Source organism: Antechinus flavipes, chromosome 6 (assembly GCF_016432865.1).
Source record: "Antechinus flavipes isolate AdamAnt ecotype Samford, QLD, Australia chromosome 6, AdamAnt_v2, whole genome shotgun sequence".
NCBI classification, from domain to species: Eukaryota; Metazoa; Chordata; class Mammalia; order Dasyuromorphia; family Dasyuridae; genus Antechinus; species Antechinus flavipes.
In genome coordinates, this window is record NC_067403.1 from 40,579,471 (window position 1) to 40,606,527 (window position 27,057).

Consider the following 27,057-nt stretch of genomic DNA (forward strand, 5'->3'; position numbering starts at 1 on the left):
AGAATGCTTCAAAAATTGTTAAGACAATGGCAGATCAAATTCCTTAATGGGACAGACAACAGTCTAATTCCAAACACTGTAAGTTTCTTTCATTGTAAGTGAAAGAAAAGGACATTTACATTCTTCTGAAAAGGAAGGCTGACAATGTGCATCAACAACACACATTTGTGCCACCTCCACCTAAGCATAGAAAAGATAGGTTTGGCAAAAAACAGGGAGAGTAGGAGGTGGCTTTCTAACTTTTATTGTATCAAACTAAACATTCCCACTCAAGCAGAGGGCTAGCTAGTTATAAATCCCAAGTTTTTACTTTAATTAAAAATGTTTCATTTTTTAAGGCCAACTACTTTGAAATTTCATCAATGTGGTACTCCTTCCCTTAAGAGACTACAAGCTCACTTTGCTTCAATAGAGGATAATCTTGTAAAATTTTTATCAAAGTTCTAGTAATGAGCTTCTCCAAAATTATCTAGAGCAGTCTTCAGAGTCCAGTCCCACAGACTTGTAATCGAAGTGTCATCCTGGACTCTTCCTTGTCTTTCACTCAGCATATTTAAGTTGTTCCCAAGGCCTCTGTAACAACTCTCAAATACGTTCCCTTTTCCTCTCTGACACTGCTATCATGCTGGACAAGTCCTTATCACCTCGTGCCTGGACTTCTCCCACAGCCAGCTAGAGGGTCTACTGCCTCTGGTCTCTCCCCATTCCAACCCATCCTGCCCCTAAGTGCAGGTCCAACTATAGCGCTCCTCACCGCCCCTCCTCAGTCCCACAAATAAACCCAATGGCTCTCCAATGCCTCCAGGAACAAATATAAAATTCCAAGTCATTCCTAGTCCTTGATAACTTACATTTCTCCCATTTCTGTCTTCTTACAGCTTATATTTACTTCCCATACAAATTTAAAAGACACTGGCCTCCATCCCAAACAAGACATTTCAACTCAGCTCTTGGCAAATTTGGCTACTTCCAACCTGAAATCCTCTACCTCTTCATCTACTCCTTGGCTTTCCTAGCTTTCTTGAAGTTCCAGATAAAATCCTACCTTCTATAGGAAGCCTTTCCCAAACTCTATTTACTTTAATATCCTCCCCGTTATTTATTTTCTATTTTTGCGCTATGTACCTTGTTTGTACATACATAGTAGTTTGCATTTTTGTCTCTCCCATCCCATAAAACTTTGAGCTTCTCAACAGTAGGGACTATTTTTGTTTTCCTTTGTATCCCTAGTGCTTAGAACATTGTCTGATATATAGCAAGAAGGTAATGCTTACTGACTAGTTGACTCAGACGGCAAACATAACTTTGCCACTAAGCTCATATTCAAAGCCTTTCCCACTTGGCAGGTAAGCAGAACTTGCATTCTATCAAGCTCGCTTCTGAGAACCCCATCTAACTTCTGGCCAACAAACATCAGGGTATGACTTTAAAGGCCTTTAAATATTATGAAGAATAAAAAATATTCATTTCAACAAATGCTTATTAAACATCTATTGTTGGAATCCTTACTAACTGCTAAGTAATTAGAGTTGATCTAATCTTACAAGAAGTTGTTTTGGCCAGAACCTGAAACAAGGTACTAAGTAGAACTAATCAAGACAAGGCTTGTGTTCCCACCTTTACTCAAGGGAGTCCACACCTTAAAGCTCTTTGGGCCAGAGAGCACTATGGGAGAAAACCCATAATCCCATTCTCTCAGAAGGTTCACATATAAGGCGAGACAGCCATTCCAGAATACATTTTTTCCTCTTGGCTGGCTGATCGCGCTAGACTCGAAAGGAACGACTCTTGTGCAGAGAACACTTTAACGGATTTCAGTGGAGCTACACCAGAAGCCCTCTCTCCGCGTCAAGTTGGTGCTGGGCTCCCCAGAAGGAGATAAGAGAGACCTTCCATCTCTGTCTTGGTTGGAGGCTGAAGAAAGCAGAGTCAGAGGCTGAAGGACAGAACCTTTGGATTTGGAGACATCCGAAGGGCTCCAAGCCTCTAAACCGGCTGTGCTTTGAGAAGAACAAACTCCAACATTTGAACTCTAACAATCTACCATATGCAGCATAATGTTAGAAACTGGGAATATATGAACAAAACAGTTCCTTCCAATAAAATTTGCAATAGAAGGGAGAGGACTCTAACATGTATGCAGGAAATAAATAAATACAATTTAAGGAAAGAGTGCACTAACAACTAGGAGATGAGGAAAGGCTTTATGTGAAGGTTGCATATTAACTGAGCCTAAAAGTTAAGGGATTTTAAGAGAGAAAATTGAGGAGGCAACATATCCAAGTTATCCAAAGTGGGCAAAGACAAAAAATGAAATGTCAAACTAGAAGGGAGTTTACCTAGAATGTAATATGCATACATGAAATGTCTAGGGGAAGAAAAGTTGAATGTAGAGGGAGCTGAGACTTTTGCATTTTATCTAAAGGTAACATGAAGCCACTAAAGTTTCTTGAGCAGAAAAAAGGCAAGATGAGGAGCTAATTTAAATCACTGCCAAGAGAAGTGATATCTTAGGAATATTAATTTGTGCTAAGGACTAACTGAAAAAAGAGAAAGACAATGACAACAGGCTAGACAAGAGGTAAAGAGGGACTGAACCAAAGCAGTGGCTGGAGAGAAAGGTATCAACAAGACTTTGACATCTTGATTAGATGTAGTTGGTAAAGGAGAAAAACTGAGAAGTCAAGAATGATTTTAAAGTTATGAACCTAGATGACTAGAAAAGATGATGCTTTTCTCAAGAGAAATAAATATGAAAAACTGGTAGATTTAGGAGGAAATAGTGTTCTGGGCATGAGTTTGGGCACTGATAGACTATATACAGGGGGAGCCAACAAGCAGGTGAATAGTGATATGGAAGCAGAGTTCAAGAGAAATTTTAAGGGTAAATATAAAGATTTAGGAGTGATTGGCATGAAGATGCAAGATATTTGAGGGGATTACTTTCAGAAGTGATAGAAAAATATAATTGTTCTGGATCAAGATTTTCCCATTTTAAAAATATCAGAAACCCCAAAATATTCCATGTGGTCTAAACAATAAATATATATACTGCCAAAAAACAAAAAACTCTACCTGGAGAACTGTCACGTGGTGATGGTGAAATAGAACAGTAGCTAATTTTGATGGCAGCATTTTAATAGCATTGGGAATTATAAGCAGAGTTGCTCCACTTGTCAAAGCAAGAAACATCTCCACAACAGATGGATCAAATGTCAAAGGGGAAGCCATGAAAATAATATCTTCATGTGTGATCTCAAAAAGTGTCCTAAGGAAAAAAATACCACATAATTAGGAGAAATAATAAACATTTACTAAAAGGTGATCACAACAAAGCTATAATATTTCAGCTAACTTAGATTTATGAAATAAGATCACTTCCCTTTAAATTAACGAGATGGAACTATTAATTCTAAAAATCCATCTTTAGAGATTTACATGATTGAAATGTGTACTACAAAATCCCCACTTTTGTCATTCTGCAATTATCCTCTACTCACCCAGTGCTATCTAGTAATGATCTAAATTTCAATTCTTAGCAACTTTACTGGTCTTAATATTGTTCTAAGAGACAAAAATAATTTAGCACTCTCAAAATACTTCTTAGGCAAGCCCAATTTAGGATATGATTTCTAGGAATGCAGAAATAGAATGAGGTTAAATTAACATCAATCAAAATTAGTATTAATAGACAATATTTGTCCACTGTTGTTTAGTCATGTCTGATTCTCTGATTGCATTTGGGGGTTTTTTTGATAGAGATTGTAGAGGTTTACCATATCCTTCAGTAGCTTATTTTACTAATTAGAAAATGAGGGTGACACGCCAGTGTCTGAGGCCAGATTTGAGCTAAGGAAGTTGCCATAAAACCCTGATCAGAAAACACTTACTACCAGAGCAACAAGAATTAACACAAACCTAATTTTCTTACCTGCAGTATTGACAGCAAGACAAAGAACTAACTATATGTAAAGGCTATTATACTTCTGTAATCTCCTTCCAAAGGTCCATTATTATCACTGAAATGATGACTGCCCTGAACTTTCCTCATCTGTAAAATGAGGGGATACCAAATGTACTCAAAAATTCCTTCCAAGTCTCCAAATCTCATTCTCCCCACTTACTTGACAAAATCAGAACAAAGGAAAATGTTATCACTAATATTCTTTCTAATTTAAATATGTGAAAGACTAACCAAGAACAAGAAATGACAGGATTTTCCCTGACTAATAAAACATCATTTCACAATTACATGATTCTCTGAAATTGTCCAAATATCTTCCTTACAAAGACTTCCTTCCCTTTTATAAGAAAACAGGTTCAGAAATTAAGTGATATTTACAGGATGACAAAGTGAATGTCCACATACTCCTAAAAGGAGATAAAACAATGGATAAAAACAATCTCTTTATCTAAGTCTAAAAATCTAGCATTCTGTTTGCTTTTTCTTTTTAAATTTCAACAACTAATTTTTCCTTAAAGTACAATTTGAAAGAAAGAAATTTTTGTAAACTCACTGAAGATTTTGAATATTTGGTACTATACATGTATGAGGTACTCTAACAATCTTGGGGATTCCTGTAGTTCCTGATGTATGCAGAACATAAGCCAAGCAATGTGGCAATCTGACATCCATGCATTCTTTTTCGTTTTCTTCATTGCCATTCAAAAAATTGATGCAATCCTTCATTGTTTCCTTTCTATTGCTCTCTTTTTTAGCATGTAGAGCCAAGTTCACATCAATCTCATTCCAGTGAAGTTCAAAAAGTGTTAAATCAGTACAGTCTACTGTGATGACATTATTTAACCAAGTTGCATGTGAAGATTTGAATTTCTACATTACATGGCCAGAAAAAAAAAAAAGAAAAAATATTTAAGTTAAAAAATAAATTCCATCTCTGACATGGGATAGCTTCAGAAATACTATTACAGGTATTCTATTTATGTTGTATATGTAGATATTATATAAAGCAGTATTCAAGTAACTCTTTTCACACCATATTTTTACAAATATGCTGAATGAATGAGGAGAAATGCAGTGCAGTAAAAAAACAAACAAAACCCACTAGTCTAGAAGACAGGTAAGATTCCAGTCCAAAGCTCTGGCCCCAATATCCTTTTTTCTGTAAAAATCACAGGATTATAAATACTGATATGAAAGGGACTCTGGGTCATTGGGTCCAATTTGTATTCAACTGAGGCCATGTGGGGGTGACTCGCCCAATATCACATAGGTGACCTAGAACAGAAACAGATCAGCACCAAATCCAGGACTAGTTTTATCACATCAGAACAAATTCTATCCCCTCTAACTCCCCATATATTTTCATATGGTCCTATGACTATAAAAATATAATAAAAAATTGTCCCAGTGCAGATTTATAAACCATCCAAAACCAAACACAAAGGCCCTCCCTGACCTGCAGGCAGCCCATAAAACATCTTCATTGCCATTGCTTTAGTCCCCTTTAATCTGCTGCAGTGTGAACCAAGCTTTGTTTTAATTTCTGTTAGTTTAAAAAAAAAAATGACGAGTTCAAAGAAGGGAAAGAGTCATGGACCTGGCTGTGGGGAGGCCCGGGGTGCTTCTTCATTAGTCCAAGACTTCCCAAGCTCCTGTTCTGACCAGAGATCTCATCATCCCCCATTCCCCACAGAACCTCTTCCTTCTTCACTTGCCCAGAGTGCCTAACTCTTCTCCCCTAGCTTGTCTCTGAACATCTTCTTCACTGACTTGCCTTCCAGCCCTGGCAGATCCCAAGCTCTTCTTTGCTCTCTCTTCTATTCTCTTTACACTCTCTTACTTGGGAATCTCATTCACTTCCAGAATGACTCCGAAGTGAACACGCTTGGCTAGGACCTCCCCCAAGTCCTAGTCACATACACCTTCCCCACCCCAGCTTAGGGAATATTATGGGCAGCTAGGTGAAAGAGCTTATGAGTTTATGACTTATGAGCGAAGGGACCACTCTGTAAAACAGTTATAGTCTCAGCATGGTGACCATGAAAATTCAAAGGCATCACATACTTTAAATCAGGTTTGTATCATAAAATTGTGGAATGTTAGCATTCACAAGGAAGTTTAGAGTACACACAGTATAGTTCTGATTTATAGGTGAGGAAGCTGAGGTTGAAAAATGTAAAGCAATTAGTTCAATTTCACTGTGAACATTAAACAGGTCCTTCTAGACTAACTCGAAAAATTATAACACAGGAAAATTCATTCCAAGTCCTCAAAAACCAACTTTCAGATTAACTTTTGGAATAGAATCCACTCATAAAGTGGGAAATTCCTTGTTTTCAGTCCTCTATTATATCTTCAACTAGTGAATATAATATTGAGTATAAAACTGGTTTGTTTCCAAAAAAAATAGCTATCAAAGGCTTTGCTGAAAAAAACATTTTTGCTCAGAGTGCCTAACTCTTCTCCAAAAGTTATATCCAAACTTATATCCAAAAATATTTTAGGTCTCCTTCAAGGAAGAGGGAGGGAGAGAATAAGGCGGTGACAGAATGACATGAGCAGATCAGAGGGCACAGTTGAATAGTAATAGGAAATAAAGCAAGTTGAAGACATAATGGAGGACTGGATTCATTCTAGGATTTAACAAAAACATCAATCTCACCAACCTAAAGTCTAAGAGCTATAGTCCCTCCTTTTTTTTTTTTTAAACTAGAACGGATTCCTCAATTTCAAATATCAAAATAAGTATTACATTTTAATAGTAAACCAGTTTAGGTCCCATAAAAATGGAAAGATGTATAATAATTTGTCATCTAATTTTTTCATTAAATGTAACACTTAAGGGAAACAAAGTAAACTCAGGTGTCTGGTGAAAAAAATTCAAATGTAAGACAAATGTAATATAGACTAAGCACTTACATCGATGTGGTTTTTTTCAACAAGGATATACTTGAGATTACATTTTTTCATAAAATAGGTTGATAACTCTGGTGGTATATCTGGATCAACAGGAGCATATGCAGCAGGGACTTGAAGAATTCTAAGATGGCAAAAGAAAATCTTTTAAGATGATAGGTAAGTTGATTTGTGTTACTTTATAAGCTTTCTAATAGAAAAAAAAAAAACTGCCAATGCTTTCTCACTGCTTTGATTATATATTAAAAGGTTTTGGCTTTTTTGGTTTGGTTGACTGTTGCTAACTGCTTCTATGACACCTAATGAATCTGGAAAACACTTTTTGTACCTTTTTGAGAAGAGCACAGTACAATAGTTGAAAAAATATATTTTTTCATAGGTTCATAAAGTAAGCTATTCAATCAGGTATATACATTACTACTGTGACTAGGGTTGAGTTTCAGGAGGGAAAAACTGCTATGCAGCAAGATGGCTCAAAACTAGGTATATATGATAATTATATGCCAAAAGTTCTCATGTAACTAACACAATATTCATACTGCAAAATATTCATTATATCAAAAATACTTTAAATATTAAAAACGGTGACTGTTCAAGAATAAAATTCAAGTAAGCCATTTTAAGCATATAATTTTAGTTCAGCTAAGTATAATAAAGTTCCTTGCTGGTTGTTAACATTTGTGATTAACGTCGAATCTGAAGAGGTTTATCCAAGCTATAATACTACTTGTAATCAGTATCAGAAACATAAAATAACTAAGTGTACATGTACTATGTTTGGATTCAGGCAATATACAATATTAATACATTAATGTAGTTTTAAATTAGCTCCCTCTAGTGGCTTACCCGCACAATAACATTTTTCATTTTGCTTTCAGGCTACAACCAAAAACTTTTCATTAAAAATTTAAAGACTCGAACAGATAAGTATAGTTAAGCATTACTATCACATTTTCTAAAGTAACATTTTTGTAAAATGACAAGAATAAGTGTTTGGAGAGTTGACATCAGATTTTTTAAAAGCCAAGGTTTAAATTTAATCTCTGTAACACAATAAATAGCTAAGTAATCCTAATCAAGATACTACACCACACAAATAAGATTATATATTGCAGTTTCGCATCAAAATTGGTAAAGAGATTTCCTTATTCAGAGTTCCCTACATCAATAAACTCACAAGCTTGGATTAAAAAAACCATCAAAAACATTTTTATTAAAATGCATATTTTTATATGGGTCAAATAAAAACATCCAAATATTTCTCTGTCAACTGTAGCTTCAGCTTTTCGTAAATAAGTTTAAAATCATTACCTATTGTGTTCTCTAAGGAAATATTCTATACAATCTTCTAAAATGAAAATGACTATCTAAGATGAAAGCAATAAATAACAGTCATTTCCACTATATGTTACAGTAAAGAACCTTAAAAGATTACTAATAATCTTTATATAATAAATTATAATATATAATAATAGCTAATACAAAGATCATTAAATGGTAGCAATTCCAAATAATATTACCCCAAAATCCAAGATGGTAAATTTATTCCTGGATAGCAGTAAAGCCCAATTTGACGAATCTCTTCAAATTTGCACTTTGACTGCAAAAAGCTAGATAATTCGGAAGCAAAATTAACCATCGATTTGTAGGTATAATAAACTGGCTCTTGTTTATTACATCCATCAAAACATACAGCTATTTGGTCAGAATAAAGAGCAGCAGCTTGAAGCACCATTCCTTGAAGAGTCATTTTCACAGAAACTTGATTTCCTGAATAGTGAAGAAAAGGAAAAAAATCGGGGATGATTTTACATAATTTATACTAAGAATGTAACATCTATTTGAGGTAAACAACTTTTTTCAATTCTTCATCCTTTAACAAGTATTGTTTAGTAATCCGATTCCACTATAACTAAAAATTGTATTTAACAGGAGACTGACACAAACTCGGAATGACTTCTAATCATTCCCCCTGCTCGAGCTTCCTTTGATAGAGACAACCCGAATTGCTGAGCTTCTCCGAGCGGCACAGTAGAGTCGGAGCAATCGCTAGCTCTTCCAAGGCTCCGACAGCGGTTAGCCCCGTGTTCCCCAAGAGGATCTCACTGACCTCAGAGAGGGAGCGCGGGGTCCGCCGGCCTTTCCCCTCCACGCCCTCAGGGTAGGGGGCCAGGTCGGGACGCCGAGAGCTCTCCGTCTTTTCTAGGTCTCAGTGGGGCCGAGGCCGGGCCTCATTCATAACTAAGGTTAAGGAAGGGAGAGCGCGAGGCGGGGCGGGCTTCCTCCTTTCCCCGGTCCCTCATAAAGGTAGCTAAATCCGAAATCGGTCCGGACGGCGGCCGCACTGGTTAAGGTCCGGGGAAAGGGTAGTGGAGGTCGCTATAGCTGCTGGCAGTGCTGCGGCGAGGACCCGGCCGAAGGCAGGGGATTAGGGGACAGCGCGAGCCCGTGGCTCCGGGCTTTCGAGGCCTGGAAAGCGGGACTGCAGGATTTTTTTATGTTCTTTCTTCCTTTACTTCTCGGACCTCAAAGCCGACAGCCCCTAATAAGTCTGGGGGGCCGAGGAGGGGGTTACATTTACAGCTCAGGGGCCTCAGAGTTAAGACTTCGGCCCGTCTTGGCGCTGCTCCGCCACCATTCGGAAAGCCTGCAGACCGGCGGGTCTCGAGCAAGGCCCTATCTCCTCCTCTACGCCCTCCGGCCTTCCCGTTCCGGAATACCATACTTAAAGTTCCTTCACGTGACTATACTGGGGGAATTTGTACATTTTAATTCGAGAGCCGCAGTCCGACTGGCCTGACAGCCCGGCCGCAGCGCTGGGATCCCACCTCCCGCCATACTCAGCTGGACAGCCCTGGAACGGGACTCAGCCCCGCCCTCGGCCCCACAGTGCTCAGCGCCTGCAGCCGCGAGGAAGCACTAAGAGAAACGCAGGGCACGTCCGCCCCCCCGACGCCATGAAACAGCGTACTCACTTCATCGCCTCGCTCGTCATCCCTCGCGCCTGTGAATGACGTCAGATTCCGTGACGACTCACGGCGACTCAGGAACTGCGTTTAGCGGCGCCGGGTCGGCGCCTGCCTAGACCGGAAGTAGCGAGGAACCAAAACATTTCTGTATTTTGGCTTTCAGTCTCTCTTCGGCGCCTTTGGAGTTTCCTTCTCCAGTGCATTTTACAGATGAGGAAACTGAGGCACACAGGGTAAGGGCCTATCGGCTCGGGAGCACCCCGCTATCGACTGCAAGAACAGACGGCCCCTAAAGCTTTTTGGCACTTGCTGTTTTTTGCGAATTGTCAAACCACGCCTCGTCCACAGTTAGGCACCGCTGAGTTGTAAGATTCCGCTTAGTAAGGGGAGGGGACCGTCCTTAACTAGTCTCTCACTGCGACCTGTTCCGGCCCCCTCACCTCTGTCCCTGACGGATCATTCCGAAACCGGCTACTGCCATAGGGGAGGGTTAGGCTCGGCAGCCTTGTGTCAGTGACCGGCCTGAAACATTTTATGACTTGGTGACATCGGCACTTAAGTCATTGAAGTTGCCCTTGATGCCCCCAGCATTCGATAAAGTGGCTCTTGTGCATTGGTCACGGCCCGGCGACGCCCTCCAGGCTAGCCGCCCTCGCCCCAGGGGGCGGGCTTCCATTCGCTCTAGGGGGCGCGGAGGCAGGCGTCAAGGTCCTCTCGGAGGAGGACAAATGGCAGTCTCCTGGGTGTGCCGAGGGGCTCGTGGCCCGCTGCTGGGGGCCGGCCTCCTGCCCTGCGGCGCCCTTCTCTGCCCATGACGCAGTCGGAGCCGGAGCGGGCCCGTTTTCTGTCCCTTGGGAGGCTCAACCCATCCAGGCCCGCACTGACTTCGCTAGGACCTCTGGGGCCTTTATGTTACGCACCGGAACGCGGCGGCGACGGTCCAGCCTAGCTGCTGCCCGATGCCATCCGCCCCCTAGATGACACTTTTTGGTTTAATCATAAAATACGGACATAAGGCTTTTCTATTCCTCACCCCCACCCTCCCAGGTGGAACTTACAAGTGCGTTCCTGACGTTACACACAAGGGGAAATCTATAAATGTGTGGGCCATTCTTCGTTTTGATTTTAGGTAGGACCAGTAGTTACTGGTTTGGAGTGTGGAGTATCTAATATCTTATTCAAAAAGGGGGAAATTGTGTCAAAAATGGTCACGCTCTTAAATTTTCCCATTCGAAGCCTCCCGGATCCCATTCCCTTTGAGTAGCTTAAAATTCCCTTGAATGATGGATTTCTGAGCCAATGGTCACTCATACATTTATACCTGAATTCAAAAGTCAGAATCAAATCACAATCCCAAGAGATTTTTACCTGAAATAGAAAATTTTACACCTTGGGCCAGATACGGTTATTTCTTTCATGTTTTGTTGCAATAACAAAATCTTTACCAGGCCTTCAAATAAAAAAAATTTTAAATCGCCCAACGGTTTTTTCTTCTTGAGTTAAAGCTCACCCTGGTATAAAATAATTGAGAAAATTACATTCTGGATTTCCCCAATGAGTGAATATAGGATTGGTTATTAATTTAAAAAAAAAAAAAAAACATTGGTTAATTATTTTACATCTCCAGACTAATAGATGTCTCTCAAGATATTATCTATTAATCCCTAAAGTAAAAATAAATCTTTTAGGTTACATATTGAATTCATTTAGTCTTAAGTACATAATTTTGCAAGAATAATTACAAAATTTTCATTCATAAATCACATAAATCAGTTCTATATTATAAACAAACTTGGAACGTTCTCCCTCTATATGCATACAGTGTTTGCAATGAAAGAAGGGATCCCATTTTCTCATTAGACCAATTATTTTAGAATTTTACAATTTTTTCACAGGACCAACAAAATTCTATGACATTGCCCAAGCAGATAGTCCCAAGGAACCTGACAAGTTTATAAACAATGAGATTTTACAAGTTTTTTTTTCCTTTGTTCTATTTTGCACCTAGAAAGCATTATTCTTCCCATTTAAAATATGCCCAGTTAAATACTTGTATAGATTTTAACTATTATAATGATAAAAACCTGGATTATAGACCATTGCCCCTACCCTCTCTCTTCCCAGCAAAGACTAGGTTTGGGGGGAGAGGAAGGGGAGAAAGCCCCTAAACTTAAAATGACCTAGCAATGGCAAATCCTTTTTCCATACCTAAAAAGACTGGTCTCCTTTTCTGTCAGAACCCTCCTTCTCATGCAAGACCTGTCTCCCAGCCCTTATCTTTGGAGTATTTACTTAACAACAGCCACAAAGATGTCAGATTAAGAAAGCAGGCTAATCTTTTGTCTGGTTTCTGTCAACCCTGCTTCCACTAAACCTATAAAAGCCTGATGTCTTTTTTTGTTCACTACTGTGCACTCTGGATGCAAATCCTATGTGTCAGTCAACTTTCAACAAATTCTCTGATTAAAAATTAATATTTCTCAACTTGTCTGTATATCTTGACATAACAATTCTAGTAAGTTTATCAATAATTTTACAGTATCCAGCTTAAAAGAAGTAAAATTTTCTAATGATATATTATCCCCTTAACATTTCTTATTACATGGTTTCAAAAATTCACTGTATAAGAAAAACTAAAAACACGATAACATACACGTATTATTTAAAACAAAAAACAAAACTTATTTGAAGGATAACATCAGTTGAGTTCAATACATTTTCAAATCAAGTATCATTAATTTTATCACCATCAACATTTTATATTAATCACATTTAAAACCCAATATAATTACTCAATATGAAGTAATTCAGCTAAATTTTACTAGTAATAATAACAGTTAACATTACATATAAACCACCATGTGCTAGGCAATACTTTAAGCATTTTAAATTAATTTCATCATTTTTATCCTTAGAAAATCCTGGAAGATAGGTATTATGATTTATCTCCTTTACAGATTAGGAAACTGAGGTAAAAAAAAAATAGATAAAGGTAAGGTAACTTGCTTAAGGTCACATAGTTAAATTTCTGAGGTTTGATCAGCTTAATTCCAAATAATAAACTTGAACACAATTATCCCAATAGGAGAAAGCATGAAACAAGAATAAATTCAATCACATCTGGATGCATAAATGATATCATACATTATCATATAGTACTGCCAAAGATTTAGTGACAGTAGTATTCTCATTAGGACCCACAAGGATTTTATATACCTTACATAATAATATATATTTCTATTGGTCCTTCAAATAAAATTGAGTATACTATCTTCAAATAATTCCATGATGCAAATATGTTATGATAGTTACCATATCATAACTATATAACATTTATTGCCTTAAAGAGATCAAAACTTGAAACTCTTGTGCATTTTCAAATCCTATTAAGCTTTCCCTCTTACTTTCTCCATATCTCCTTTCAAAATTGTCCCTATCCAGTTTCCTTTGGAATTGTAATACTTTCCTTTCCTCCTTATAATTGCTCATTTTCTTTCATCTTTATTTCCCAATCATACCCCAGGGCATAGAAGTAATCTTGACCCTACCAAGCTTCTTTATAATTTCCACACCAAAAAATGTTTTTACATAACCCAGTTAAGTGCAATATTATTGCCTTTAGAGTTCTTAAGAGCTTACAAACATGATCTTTTCCAATTTTTTTTCCAGTGACCTTGCTCCTACTTTACCTCCATAGTTACTATTCCATTTGCAGAAGAACAAATTTTTTTTCCAATTTTAAGTTTTACATTCTACTTGTAGAATTTAAAAACAAGCTTTCTTCTTTTTATGCTGAGGGAAACAGGTGCCAGATAAATTAAAAATGCAATTTTTTTTCTTTTATCAGTGAATTCATCTTCCCTTCCTCCATTCCCAGCACTAAAACAATAATTTCTGTTACTCTGCAAAGAAAGAGTGAAAGTGATTATTGTTTCCATGTTGTTTCTTGTTTTTCCTGAAAACCAATTCTATAATGTTACCCCAAACTCATTTCATCATTTATGAAAATATTCAAACATTTTGAAAATTCAAAATAGAGACATTACATTTCAGTCTTCAATTTATGATGCCATAAATTTTTGCATACCGAAAATAAAGATTTCTTCATAGCTGTGTTTTTTTTTAACTTGGCTAGAGTTAAAAAAAAAAAAAAAATCCTTTCTGAAGAAAATGTTTACTCTCTTTCAGCTGATCAGGCCCAAAAAACATGTTTTCAAAATTAAACTAGCAAGTGCAACAAAACAGATAAAAGAACACACAAAATCAGTACGCACGAGAAAGCCTTCATGGCAGATTTGGATCATTTATTGTATGTCATGTCAGTTTTGCAGTTTTTAGTTACCTCTTTTCCAATTGGGAATATTTGTTTCAAGTTTTAATATGCCTCAAAGTTCAATGAAGATCCCTGTTTGAAGAAAAAAAATTCTCCACATGTTTAAGAATGACTTCCTGTTAGGGGCATCATGAGGCCCAAGCTTCATAACATCCTCCAACTTCAATCAGAAGCCTTTGCATGAAGGGAAAAAAATAAAGGTTTCCAGGTTGCATTGTTGATAATTACTGCCAAATAGTCACAGTTAACAATACAACAAGAAACAAGCAGAGATGCAAGCTTCCTCAATAACAAAGGCTTTACCTTGGCTTGGACAGATTTGAGATGGAGGAGTCTTCTTCTCACAAAGAAGTCCCTTAGCAAAAATGCCACCAGAGATCCTCAAGATTTCCTCAGAGTCTACCACCAGGGCCATTGTCCCACTCAACTCCTGGCTGGCTCACTAATTCTTGCAACTGAATTTAAAGTAAGCCATGGCAACAAATTAAAGTAAAATGTGCAACAACAGGTTGTTATTTAGCTTCTCAGAAAGCCAGAAGACCCTGAATGAGAGCTAATAGATTATTTAAAAGCATCCAAAAAATAAAAGATAGCAAATAGATTTGACAAGGAGGAAATAGTAAGGGAGAATGAAGTGAAATTATTCTGCAGATAGGCTTAAGAGCCTAGAATGTGATAGTGATTAAATGAATAGAAACAAGTAGACAGATTAAAGAGATTGCTGAACTAGAAATGATGGCACATTTTGTAAATTGTAAGTAGGAGATGAAAAAAAGTGAAGGCAAAAATAATCATGGGTTTGTGAAGAGACTTGAAAGACCTTTCAAAAATAAGGAAGAAGAGGAGTGACTATTTAGAGTATGTAAGAGTATTATCATGATTCAGGCCACAATATTTTCACTTTTGTTGTTTGCCTGCATTTTGTTTTCTCATTTTTTTTAAAATCAGATTTTTCTTATGCATAACTGTGGAAATATGTATAGAATTGCACATGTTTAACATATCAGACTACTTGCTGTCTAGAGGAGGTGATGAGGGAAAGAGAAGGGGAAAAAATTGGGGACTCGAGGTTTAGCAAAAGCAAATGTTCAAAATTATGCAGATTTTGAAAATAAAAAGCTTTAATAAAAAAAGCAAAAGAAAAAATCAAATTAAAAAAAAACCTGCTGTTTTAAAAAATGTATATAACAGATATATATATATATATATATATATATATATATGTCCAAATAAGTCAACTACCAAAGAAAAAAATACCCTTGCTTTAATTTCCCTTTATATGTTGAAATATCTCTTACTTGTAGCTTTTTCTAGATAATCATAATGGTTCTATCAGCTAGTCATAAAGTACAGTCATAAAGTATTTTTGGTCTATCATCTCACAACATAAATCACTTCCTGGATCTCACATTTTGTAAATTGTAAGTAGGAGATGAAAAAAAGTGAAGGCAAAAATAATCATGGGTTTGTGAAGAGACTTGAAAGACCCTTCAAAAATAAGGAAGAAGAGGAGTGACTATTTAGAGTATGTAAGAGTATTATCATGATTCAGGCCACAGTATTTTCACTTTTATTGTTTTGTTGTAAGAGAGCTAATTCAGTTTCAAATGATCAAAGATGGACAGAAACAGCTACACCCAAAGGAAGAACACTGGGAAATAAATATAAACTGCTTGCATTTTTGTTTTTCTTCCCGGGTTATTTATACCTTCTGAATTCAATTCTCCCTGTGCAACAAGAGAACTGTTTGGTTTTGCACACATATATTATATCTAGGATATACTGTAACCTATTTAACATGTAAAGGACTGCTTGCCATCTGGGGGAGGGGGTGGAGGGAGGGAGGGAGGGAGGGGAAAAGTCGGAACAGAAGTGAGTGCAAGGGATAATGCTGTAAAAAATTACTCTGGCATGGGTTCTGTCAATAAAAAGTTATTTTAAAAAAAGTTATTAAAAAAAAGAAAAACATTTTTATAACAGAAAACTTTAAGCAAAAACAACAAACAGTGATGACGTCTGTCATCACAAAATATCCTGTTCTCAAAGAAACCCGTCCTGTCAAAGAAAAATACATTTTATAATCACCAGGTCCAGTAATGACTTTTCAATTACTCTTAGATTAGTTTTCTTTATGGTGATTTTTTTTTTTTTTTACTATTGTCTTCTGTATATTATCTTTTTGACTCATTTGTATTCATTTAAAAAAGTTAACATGTCTGTGGATTCCTTATATCCATTATTTCTGACTGCACAATAATGTTCAAATATATTCATATATGAAATTTGTTCAATCATTACCCAACCATAAAGCATTTTGATTTGTCAGTTGCAATAAAAAAAAATAAATCACTTCCTATTTGTCTGTTATTTCCTAGTATTCCAATAAATTTTAAGTGTCACATGCAATATGCCATGATTTCACCATTCTCCAATTATTGAAGATACAGTAGTTTTATCTTTGTGTAGTTCCTTTGTATCACACTTAGAAAATCACTAGGTCAAAGGGCATCTCCAGTTTTGTGATTCACTATATGTGCCTTCCACCAAATGCTCCCTCTTCTGATAGGCAAAAGCAGACACACTGAGGCACTCTTACTTCCTAGGTACTTAGGACCTTCAGGAAATTACAAAGGCAACTAGGGGGCACTGCGCTTGTGGTCAAGAAGGTCTGAATTCACATCTTACCTTCTTATCACTATATGATCCTGGGCAAATCACTTCAACCCGTTTGCCTCAGTTTCCTCAACTATAAAATGGGAATAATAGTCCCCAGCTCCCAGCATTGTCAAGAGTATCAAATCTTGTAATATGTGTAAGACAGTGCTTGGCGCCCTTTTTTGGAGGGATGAAGCAATTCGGGTCAACATGGATAGAAAGTATTTAAATGTCTAAGATACATTTGAACTCAGATCAACCCGAGTCCGCTCACTGGTGCTCTCTCCAACTATATTCTTAAATTCTGGTTTTCTGTTCTGAAACCAAGATTTCCCCTTTTAATATCAGTACTTTACTTCTGGTGTAATATGGCTTTCAGTCAGGAAAATACAACAATCTCTGAAGAACTGAAAATGACAATGACCCAGAAAGTAATGGAGAGGCACAATGGGCAAGGTTGGGGTGTGGGAAGGATAGAGTACAATTACTCTATTACAAATTACAAAGGAAAAAACAAAGTCGCCCAAGAAATGCACATAAATGGGCTAGTCACCTCGTGGCTTCCTCCTTCCTCCTGGAAGAAGACCATGACATCAAGGAGGTGACCCGACATGCAAGTGAACTGGGTTTCAGTGGGGGAGGACTGGGTAGAGTCACCTGCCTCACTCTCCCCTCCAGAGACATATGGGCCAGTAGACAGAGAAATCCGGAAGATGGCCCTGGACGCAGTGGGAGACCTCAGCTTTTAAGCCAAGGACTTGGCAGGGAACGTTTCCCTTTTAAAAGGGATTTGGTTTTCAAATTGCTCCATCTTTAACCAAGCTGAAACTTGATTCAGCTAATAGAAATTGCCTGATAATGGAATGTGTGGTATAATGATTAAGGCAGACAGTTTATGAGTTAAGATAGCCTCTCCAGGATAGAATGTGAACTCAGGCTATGTGATTCTGGACCAGTCTCAATCTACAACATTTGAGATTCCTCAGAGTTCTCTATGCCAATGAGTTTAAAAAATAAGATACTCCAAAGATTCTTATGTTATTAGTAATTGGTTTAACAACGTAAATCATTCAAAATATTTCTGTTTGGGGTCTTTAATTCAAAAAATGCCTACTGTGATAACTTCAAATAAATTACTTTTTTTTTTTTAAAAACCAACACAACATTTTTGCTCCTAAAACTGAACAAGACTAAAAAGTTGTACAAAAAATAACATATTTAGACCCTTTTCAGTCTGAAGAAATGTACAATAAAAGCATAATTCAAAGAACATTGTAAAACAAACACTGGTTACACTTTTTTTTAAAAAGTCGTTTTCTGAAGTTGATTTTTACATGGTATCTAATCTACGACTTATTTTCTTTTACACTTTAATGATTATTTACATTGTTTTTCCCCCAGGTTGTTTGTTAGAAGTCTGTGCATTTTAATACTTCTTTCCCCTATTATTCTCTATATTTAGGTAACATTAGAGACCATCTAATCCAACTTCATGTTACAGATGAGGAAAAGGAGATAAGAAGAGTGAAGGAACTTGTTATTGCAGATTCTGGTTGAATTGAGGGCCTCTATCTCCAACTCCAAATTCACTCTTCTTTGAACCATGGTTTTTTAAAGCAACTTTTCTTTTACCTTTATTTTTTCCCATGTAAGCTTACTTTCTACATGCTATTTTTGGTTTCACAATATTCTTAATTTTAATTTTTTTCTTAAATTCTTATAACACCATGACTTTTTGGACATTTCATCAGAAAGCTTCCATTTTCTTCCCATCTGCATTACTTTTTAAATTTTATTTTCTGTTCTGTTTCTCTCCCCCCCACCCCCAATTCATGTCTCAGGTATTTTGATTCTACTTCAACGAGTCAAAACATTTTAACTGGAAGATATGAATATTATTTTTCCTTAGATTTGAAGATATGTAATTACTACCTGTTACACTGTATGGAATAGTGTAGCTCGTATGGAATAGTGGCCTTAACAAAGCCACAAATTTGCTTGCCCCCCCCCCCTTTTTTTTTAAATAAGGTAATTGAGGTTAGGCAACTTGCCCAAGATCACACAGTTAATAAGTACCAGGGGCTAGATCTGACTCAGGTCTTCCCAATGCCAGGGCAGCAATTCTGTCCCCAGATATCACAGACATGTACCACTTTATTTCACTTTAAGCAAAACAAAAATCACTGGCTCCCTATTCAAAGGAAATTAGATTCATCTTGTCACTTTTGTAAGTGACAAAATTCTGTGTACCCAACTTAAAAAAAATTGTTATATATGAAACATTTTAAGTGTACATAAATATTTGTTGAAGTGAAATACATATACAAGTGAAAATATGTACTGTCATTGAGTTTTCCTTCTTTCTTCACAGAGATACCTTGGTATTTTGTGAAACTTTTTATGCACCAAAGGTGGCAATAACTCAATAGGATCTAATACAGTGACATTAGTGTCACTTGCTTTGGATTAAGAGAATCCTTGTCCCAATTAAACTGAACTACCAAGTAGCTTCATTATTTTCCATAATATTGTACTTACTATCATATAATGTTATTTTCTGTAGGTATTTATCTTTGGTACAGTATATGGATCTAACTAATGCTTTTTATGTCCATTTGAATGGTAGAGTATCAGCTTTTGATTAAAAATAGGAAATATGAAAGAACATTTTCAAGTAGTTATATTAACTGATCAGAAGAAAAGTAAGAATAAGCTCAGTTAACAATCTTGTTTGACACTATAAGAATCACTGTTCTAATGAGTCCCTGAAATTCATCCAGTATTATAAAATCATCTTTCATTCAGACAGATCACAAAGAAGTCATTAAAAAGCTAGTATATTTCTTGCAAAAACATCTTCCAATTTACAATATTCTATTTACATACTTTATAATGCAAGTGAAATAAAAGGACACAATAAAATAAGTAGATAATAAAAGTATCATTACTATTTTCCCCCATCAGAATTATATAAAAACTACTTCAACATTTAACAATAAAATGAAAACACAGACAACATAAACATGAATGTCAAATTAGATTTTCATTTAGTACTTCCCTGAGTCTCTGATCTGCTAAGTCAAAGTAAGGCTGTTACAAACATTTGACTTAAAGGCCTTAACTCCCAACTACCCACATACATAAAGAATCATTCTGACATGATACAGGCTCATGTCAAAATAATATTCTTTATCAAGAAGGTTTCTTTTAAAATTGCTATCAGAGCCTCTACTTTGGGGAAAGAGCAGTTGGCAGCCTATGGAAAATGAATACCGAGTACATGGGACTTGTCATTTGTGCTACTGGGCATGAGGATGAGCCAGAACAAGTAAATTTGCCAACTTCCTTGTGCAACATTTTCACTCATGGATATTTAAACAAGTGATGAAGGCAGGTTGTAGGAAAGCTACCCAAGACCTATTTACTGTATGATGCTACATACTGCCTGGATGTCTGTTGATATGTGAAAATACATACCAAATAAGAAATCATTATTAACAACCTCAAATATGTTGTGTCATAAAATACAATGTTCAATTCAGTTACATTAAGAAAGCAAAATGATTTATATATTTTAAATATTTGCCCCAAAGGCTAAAGAGTTAAAATCTTTAAGGTTTGTATTTTCTTTTTTCTTTTTTTTTGCTGAGGCAATTAGGGTTAAGTGACTTGCCTGAAGTCACAGAGCTAGGAAATGTTAAGTGTCTGAGAACCAGATTTTGAACTCGGGTCCTCCTGACTTCAAGACTGGTGCTTTATCCAATGTGCCACCTAGATATTTTCAAATCCCCACCACTACCACCAAAAAAAGCCTAATTGTGGCTGCATCATCACCTGAATATGAGCACAAAAAATATCAATTTTCCATGATTTTTAAAATATATAAAAAAGTTACCTTGAATATGTATCTATCAATCTATACAAGTTTACCTTTTTGAACTTATGAAAATAATTGATCAGTTGCAAACATGAGAATGTCATGTTAACTACTAGACTAACCAATGTTATGTTTTTAAAGGTCATGCTCAAATTTTAATCAAAGGGTAAAAAAAAAAAACAGCCCTCCTGCAGAGCATTTTACTTAATGTTTCAAGAGGTTTTTTTCCTGGAGCACCTCAGACGCAGTTCAGAAAATAGGTTCAAACAACTACTAAAAATATGAGTACCAAAATAAAGTCAAAATTATTTTCAATTGCTCTGCTCTTCTTCCCTATAGGTCCAGGAGACATGCCCTTACTTACATTCATTTTTGTGACATTACCAGCAGGGATACAGTAAACAATGAAATAGTTCAGTTTCATCCAAGAAACCTAAGTTGCAAAATAAAACACAACAAACTAGAATGGTTCCTAGTTTTTATCCTAGGTCCATGGATTCTTTATTATTCCATGGGCAGTCTCATGAAGCCTAAGAACCCCTTCTCAAATAACTTTTTTAAACATTTAATTTTTATTCTCAATCACAGTAAACAGTTTTTTTAAACAGTTTTTTAAAATTTGAGTCTGAAATTGTTTCCTTTCCTCCCCCCAAGCCCCTTGAGACCACAAGCATTTAAAAATAAAATAAAATAAAATACATAAGTTTAATAATGAAACAAATTACAAGTGAAAGACAAGTTATTTTTTTAAAAATTGTTTTTAACTCCATGAATTCCCTGGTCTAGAAGATAGTTTTATTTTTCAGTGATAGAAAAATCTGGGGATATGAATAAACAAATACTTTGTACTACTATAGTTTCCATACTACATATCTGTACTGTATACAACAAATCCCCATGGACTCTTCATTCTACTCTTTTGTGGGATATTCTTGAAGTTATGAACACCTTGTCAACTCACCTGCCTTGTAATAGTGAAACTGGTATAGATAGTACATATACCAATGTAACAAATAAGACCTCCTCTCCCATTCTGCTATGCTAAGACACTGATTTATGAAGAAAACTCAATTATGAAAGCATTCAGTTTATTCATTAAATAAAAATAGTAAAATCCTATGAGAATTTTTTGGCAAGTATGGTAATTGAAATTCCCTCGTAGCACAAACTTGAAATTTTGTCCTATATTTGTTTGATAGCTTCAAACAAAATTTGTAAAATCCCACTAACAGTGCCCTAAGAGTTTTTGCTGAACTATTTGATAAAGCTGAAAGCAATACCCAACATTCCTAGATATTACTTGAGTGTATTAAATCTAGGATATTCAAGATATTAAAACACTTTGGTTTTCACATCTTATTAAAAAAACCAAATAAACAAGATTACAAAGGCAAACAAAAGCATGTTGCAGGATTTGAGGTGTTAAAAACTACTTTTAGTAACACATAAGGCATAACTTTTGATTCAAACTTTTGATTTTTTAAGTTCAATTTTATATCACACCTTTTTTTTCCCCCTTTTTCCACCCACCATTCGATGACACATTCACCATTCTAATTTTACAGGATAGTCTCCAGTGAGACATGCTGTACAATGCCCATGCTTTTCAAAGTATTTCAGACCATTTCCATTTTCTTGAATTATATTTTCTTGCTTCTCTATTTTTTGCTTCTTCAATTTCATCCCTTCTTGCACAGATGATATTAAACCTTCCACAGACAGATATATGACACTATTAGCCCCTAGGGAAAAGAGAAAAAGGTCACTGATTATTTAAAAATAAAATTATAAAGCAGGATAAAAATCAACTCTTTGGCTCTCAAGTGTCTTTAAAAAAAAGTCTTCTTTTATAATTAAAAAAAAAAAAAAAACCTTTTCCACAAATGTTCTAAATCTAAATCCCAAATTACTGAGCAATAGCTTTCCTAAGGTCAGAGAGAAGAGATTTGATTTAGTTTAGAATAAATATAAACAACTTTAAGAGACTAACACAAATCACAAATAGCTTGGCAATTAAGATGGTAGTATATTCAGAGAAATGGCTTGGTGAATATTGAGTTTGTAGGAAAGCTACTGATTGGCTAGAACAAACAATGTAAAAATAATTTAAATAAGGCTACAAATAAATATAAGAGTCAAATTATGAAGGCTTGTAAAAAATACAAGGGTAAACATTTGTATTTCCTTTAGAGCACTTTTTGAGCAAGCGAGAGCAGAGAAAGGGGAAAAAGTGATTGGGAGTGAAGACCACTCTTTATCTCCACTTGTGGTAGGCAACTCCTTTCCTTTTCTGTTTCCCCACTGCACAAATGGTTTTTTTTTGCCTCAGCAGCAAAACGCTACCCCAACCATCTGTAACTAGACAACTGTACACTTATATTTTACATTAATATGACATCCTGACAAATTACATAATTAATAAAAAGGTCTGTTTCAGTCTCTAGGGAAAATAGTCCATGAGAGGAGATTGCAAGGGGGGGAAGGGAGGGAGGGGAGTAGGAGAAGAGAGAGAGAGAAAACAGGGAGTGTCAAGGGAGAAAGTAACAAGAGTCACTGAGTGAGCCAATTAAGGAACTTTTCTGAAATTACTGTAGAGCATGATTTCGTGTACCTGACTTTAGTGTACCTGACATCCTGCACAGACCTCAACTCCAGCCTCTACACAGGCAACACACCACTTATGAATCACTGATCTGCTAAGATTAGGAGAACATAAATCGAGTAAACTAGCATAACAAGTCCCACTCAATTCAGAGTAATATCAAGAACTACAGCACATGGTAAGTGTAGAACTAGTACAAAAATAAGGAAATTCTATCAAAGCTGACCAACAATGTGAAAATGCTCAATCATCTGAGAACCACATTTCACATTAAACAGCAAGATTGAGTGCTACCAAAATGGACATATTCCACTAAAAATACTCAAGACTTATAAAGGTTGCTAATATGATAATGTAATTCTAAAAATACTCAAAGCTCGAATTCTTTTCCCCATATACTGAGAATGGGTGATAAGCATGGGGCATCCAAATAGCTGAGTCAACAAAAATTATTTAACCATAAACAGGATGTCGATAAGTAATCATAAAGAAGAATAGGAAACATGTCAATATAAAGTTATTATAAAATAAAATATTAAAAAAAAAAAGAAGAATAGGAAACAATCACAGTAACACTCTAAACAAGTTAGGAAAAAGGTCAACCAGAGCAAAACTGAATAAAAAACAGATTAAGAAATACTAGTACCTGACAGTATGAAGATTTACAAATAATGGTGGGAGATAATTTTTATAAATGGAGAATGCAGATCATACATCAGCCAATTGAAAGGTGGAATGCGGAAAGAATTAGGCTCTTGGAGGACAGTTAATTGTCCAGATAAGAAATGATTTGGCTATGAGAAGGAAAGAAAGATTTGGATGCTTCTGCTGATGTGGGACAGAAACAAGATTTCACCACTAATGCATAGGATGGAGGAGGCAAAGGAAGGGACTAAGTCTAATGTTGGGGTTTTAGTCTCACCTGGGAGAATAGAAGAATGAGAAGACAGTTGGGGGAGGAAAATGAATTCTGCTTTCATCTAAATTATTGAAAGGAGGATACAACACACATATGAAGTCTGGTGTAGAAGGAGACAGAAATTAAAAGGGAAATTAAGGGAATGGGGAGAAAGAGAATAAAAAAGAGGATAGATTCAAAGAAGGATCAGAGGCAAACTTAGGTTTGAAGGATGGATAATGAAGAAGGATGTGAAACAGGGGTCCTCAAACTACGGCCCACGGGCCAGATGTGGCAGCTGAGGACGTTTATCCCCCTTCACCTAAGGCTATGAAGTTTCTTTATTTAAAGGCCCACAAAAAAAAGTTTTGTTTTTACTATAGTCCATCCTTCTAACAGTCTGTGAGACAGTGAACTGGCCTGGCCCCCTATTTAAAAAGTTTGAGGACCCCTGATGTGAAAGATAAAACAGGACTCTGGTAATGCAGCAGAAGATGAGTGCTTTGAGAACACAATCTTGCTGTTGAGCACACTCCTCTCTCACAACCTTCTATATATAGAGGAGTAGGGATCAACTTGTCCCTAAAGAAAGGAATATGTACAGAGGGAGGAAAATATACAATCAATAAAGGGATCGACTAGAAAGCAGAATCCAACAATATTATTTACAAGAAATAAAAACTATAAAATTCAGAGTTAAAAGACCAAAGTAAAATCTATTATGCTTCCATTAAACTTGATGAGGAACAGTAATAATTATCTCTGGCAAGACAATAGCAAAAATCAACTTGATTAAAGGAAAAGACAGAAAAACTAACCACTTCATGCTGAAAGATATCACTATGAATCAATATCAGTACTAAAAATATTTAACTTGTTTGCACAAATGGTACAACATCTACATAAAAATGTTAAACAGTTGTTATTATCATTTAAGTATTGAGGTCATAATGATTCTGTTTTTGCTTAATGTATTTTTTGTAGAAACCAATGGAATTTCCAGAAACATTTATAAAAATCTCAGTAATTTAAACTGCTGATTTAGACAAATAATGAACAACTTTCATTGTTCAGGAAAACAATGCTTGTTATAGCTGTGTGGTCTTTAAATTACAATATTTACAGTAGAAAGAGAACCTAAAATAAAGTTCCAGCTTCATTTTAATTAGTAATGTAACCTTAAACAAGACCCAACTTCTCTGAATTTCAGAGTTACTAAATGCATATTGAGACTATAGCAATATTTAAGTCTGTTAGAATTTAAGGAAATCAAAGATCTGTGAAAATTTTTTAACCATGGGGGCAGCTAGGTGGCGCAGTGGATAGTGCACCTGCCCTGAAGTCAGGAGGACCCGAGTTCAAATGTGATCTTAGATACTTTAACACTTCCTAGTTGTGTGACCCTGGGCAAGTCACTTAACCCCAACTGCCACAGCAAAAAAAAAAAAAAAAAATTAACCATGAGGCATTATATAAATGCAAGCTCATGGTTTTATTAATAGTAATTTAATTAAGTCTTAAAAATGGTAATTAAATTAAATTAAAGATAAAATTTAAATTAATCACCCACCTATATATTTTGCAAGATCACCAAATTCAGGCCTATTGGCAATAAGCTCTTCTTTTGTTGGAATATTTATTCCCATGTAGCATGGGAATCTTATTGGTGGTGAAGCTACTCGAATATGAACCTTGAAAAGGAAATATTTAAAGAATGTAAAATTCTGGTTATTGAGATATTGATTATCGAATGTTACCACTCCCAAATATGCAAATTTAGGAAGCATGCCATCTACACCTTTATCCAAATCATTAATTAAAATATTTAACACCACAGAATCAAAGAGAACTTTAAGGTATCCCCACTGGAATATTTATATAAAAATTAACAACATGTAATAGCTATACAATCACTTCGCTCACCTCACACCATGGAATCTTCAAAATTCCCATTTGCAAGGCTTAATCTTTGTTTGTCTCTGGTTCTATCTTTATGGAAAATGGTCACTATTTTTAATAAAAGAAATTCTCAAAAAAATTTAGCATTTGTTGTCCTGTCAAGAACAAATGGTTCTATCTTTCTAGAGATCCTTCCACCATCTTCTGTGAAATTATCAAAGTTACTTTTAAAGACTTTTCTATGGGCCATCTAACCTGATCTTCATAATATCTTTTTTATTCAAAGTCTCCAATGATCTTTTCCAAAAATCAAATAATTTAAATTTCTTTATATATTATTATTATATTATATAAATAAATAATGTAATATATTATTATATATTAACTTCTCTATGCACCCTCTCAACAAAATGAAAATTTTCTTACCTCTTTTGCTCCAGATTCTTTGAGCAACTTAATTATGGGTGAAATGGTATTGCCTCTTACGATGGAATCATCTATCAGGACAATCCGTTTGCCTTTAAAATTATCAGAAAGGACTCCAAATTTTTTTGCCACACCGAGCTGTCTTAATCTCATATTTGGTTGAATGAATGTTCTTCCTACATAACGATTTTTACAAAGTACTTCTACATATGGAAGACCACACTATAAGAAGAAAAAAAAAAAAAAAACAACAGACTAGATACACAGATAATACTAAAATACAAAATTTACATCTTAGAGCTTCAACATAAAAAGAGAAAACATGTTTTTAGTAAGCAAAGAGTTTTTTTGTTGCTTTGGAATATGTAGTTCGAAATATGTGGCATACCCCAAAAAACTTTTTAAACTAGATAAAGGGAAGAAGGGGTTGATTACCATGATGGTTCTCTGGATAAATGAGAAGGGTAGAGACCTGACAAATTTACTTTTGAATTTTCTGAAGGTCTGTCCAAGGCAGC

At 35.8% G+C, this 27,057-nt stretch overlaps 2 protein-coding genes across 4 annotated transcripts in view; both read right to left on the reverse strand.

Annotated features, from left to right (window-relative positions):
• The window catches only part of AASDH (aminoadipate-semialdehyde dehydrogenase), a 33,208-nt gene extending 17,842 nt beyond the window's left edge, over window positions 1–15,366 (reverse strand). The window contains exons 1-4 of one of the 3 annotated variants that reach the window (XM_051966174.1): window positions 8,401–15,366; window positions 6,884–7,004; window positions 4,518–4,834; window positions 3,076–3,268 (exon numbers count right to left, since the gene is read on the reverse strand). In XM_051966174.1, coding sequence (XP_051822134.1) covers window positions 3,076–3,268; window positions 4,518–4,834; window positions 6,884–7,004; window positions 8,401–8,630 — 861 coding nt within the window. In that variant the 5' untranslated portion in view covers window positions 8,631–15,366. The remainder of the gene's footprint in view (window positions 1–3,075; window positions 3,269–4,517; window positions 4,835–6,883; window positions 7,005–8,400) is intronic. The other 2 variants (XM_051966172.1, XM_051966170.1) reach the window with 2 other exon arrangements.
• Window positions 15,367–19,861: 4,495 nt separating this feature from the next.
• The window catches only part of PPAT (phosphoribosyl pyrophosphate amidotransferase), a 50,801-nt gene continuing 43,605 nt past the window's right edge, over window positions 19,862–27,057 (reverse strand). The window contains exons 9-11 of the mRNA XM_051967047.1: window positions 26,540–26,761; window positions 25,785–25,905; window positions 19,862–22,456 (exon numbers count right to left, since the gene is read on the reverse strand). Of these exons, the coding sequence (XP_051823007.1) occupies window positions 22,260–22,456; window positions 25,785–25,905; window positions 26,540–26,761 (540 nt within the window). The 3' untranslated portion in view covers window positions 19,862–22,259. The remainder of the gene's footprint in view (window positions 22,457–25,784; window positions 25,906–26,539; window positions 26,762–27,057) is intronic.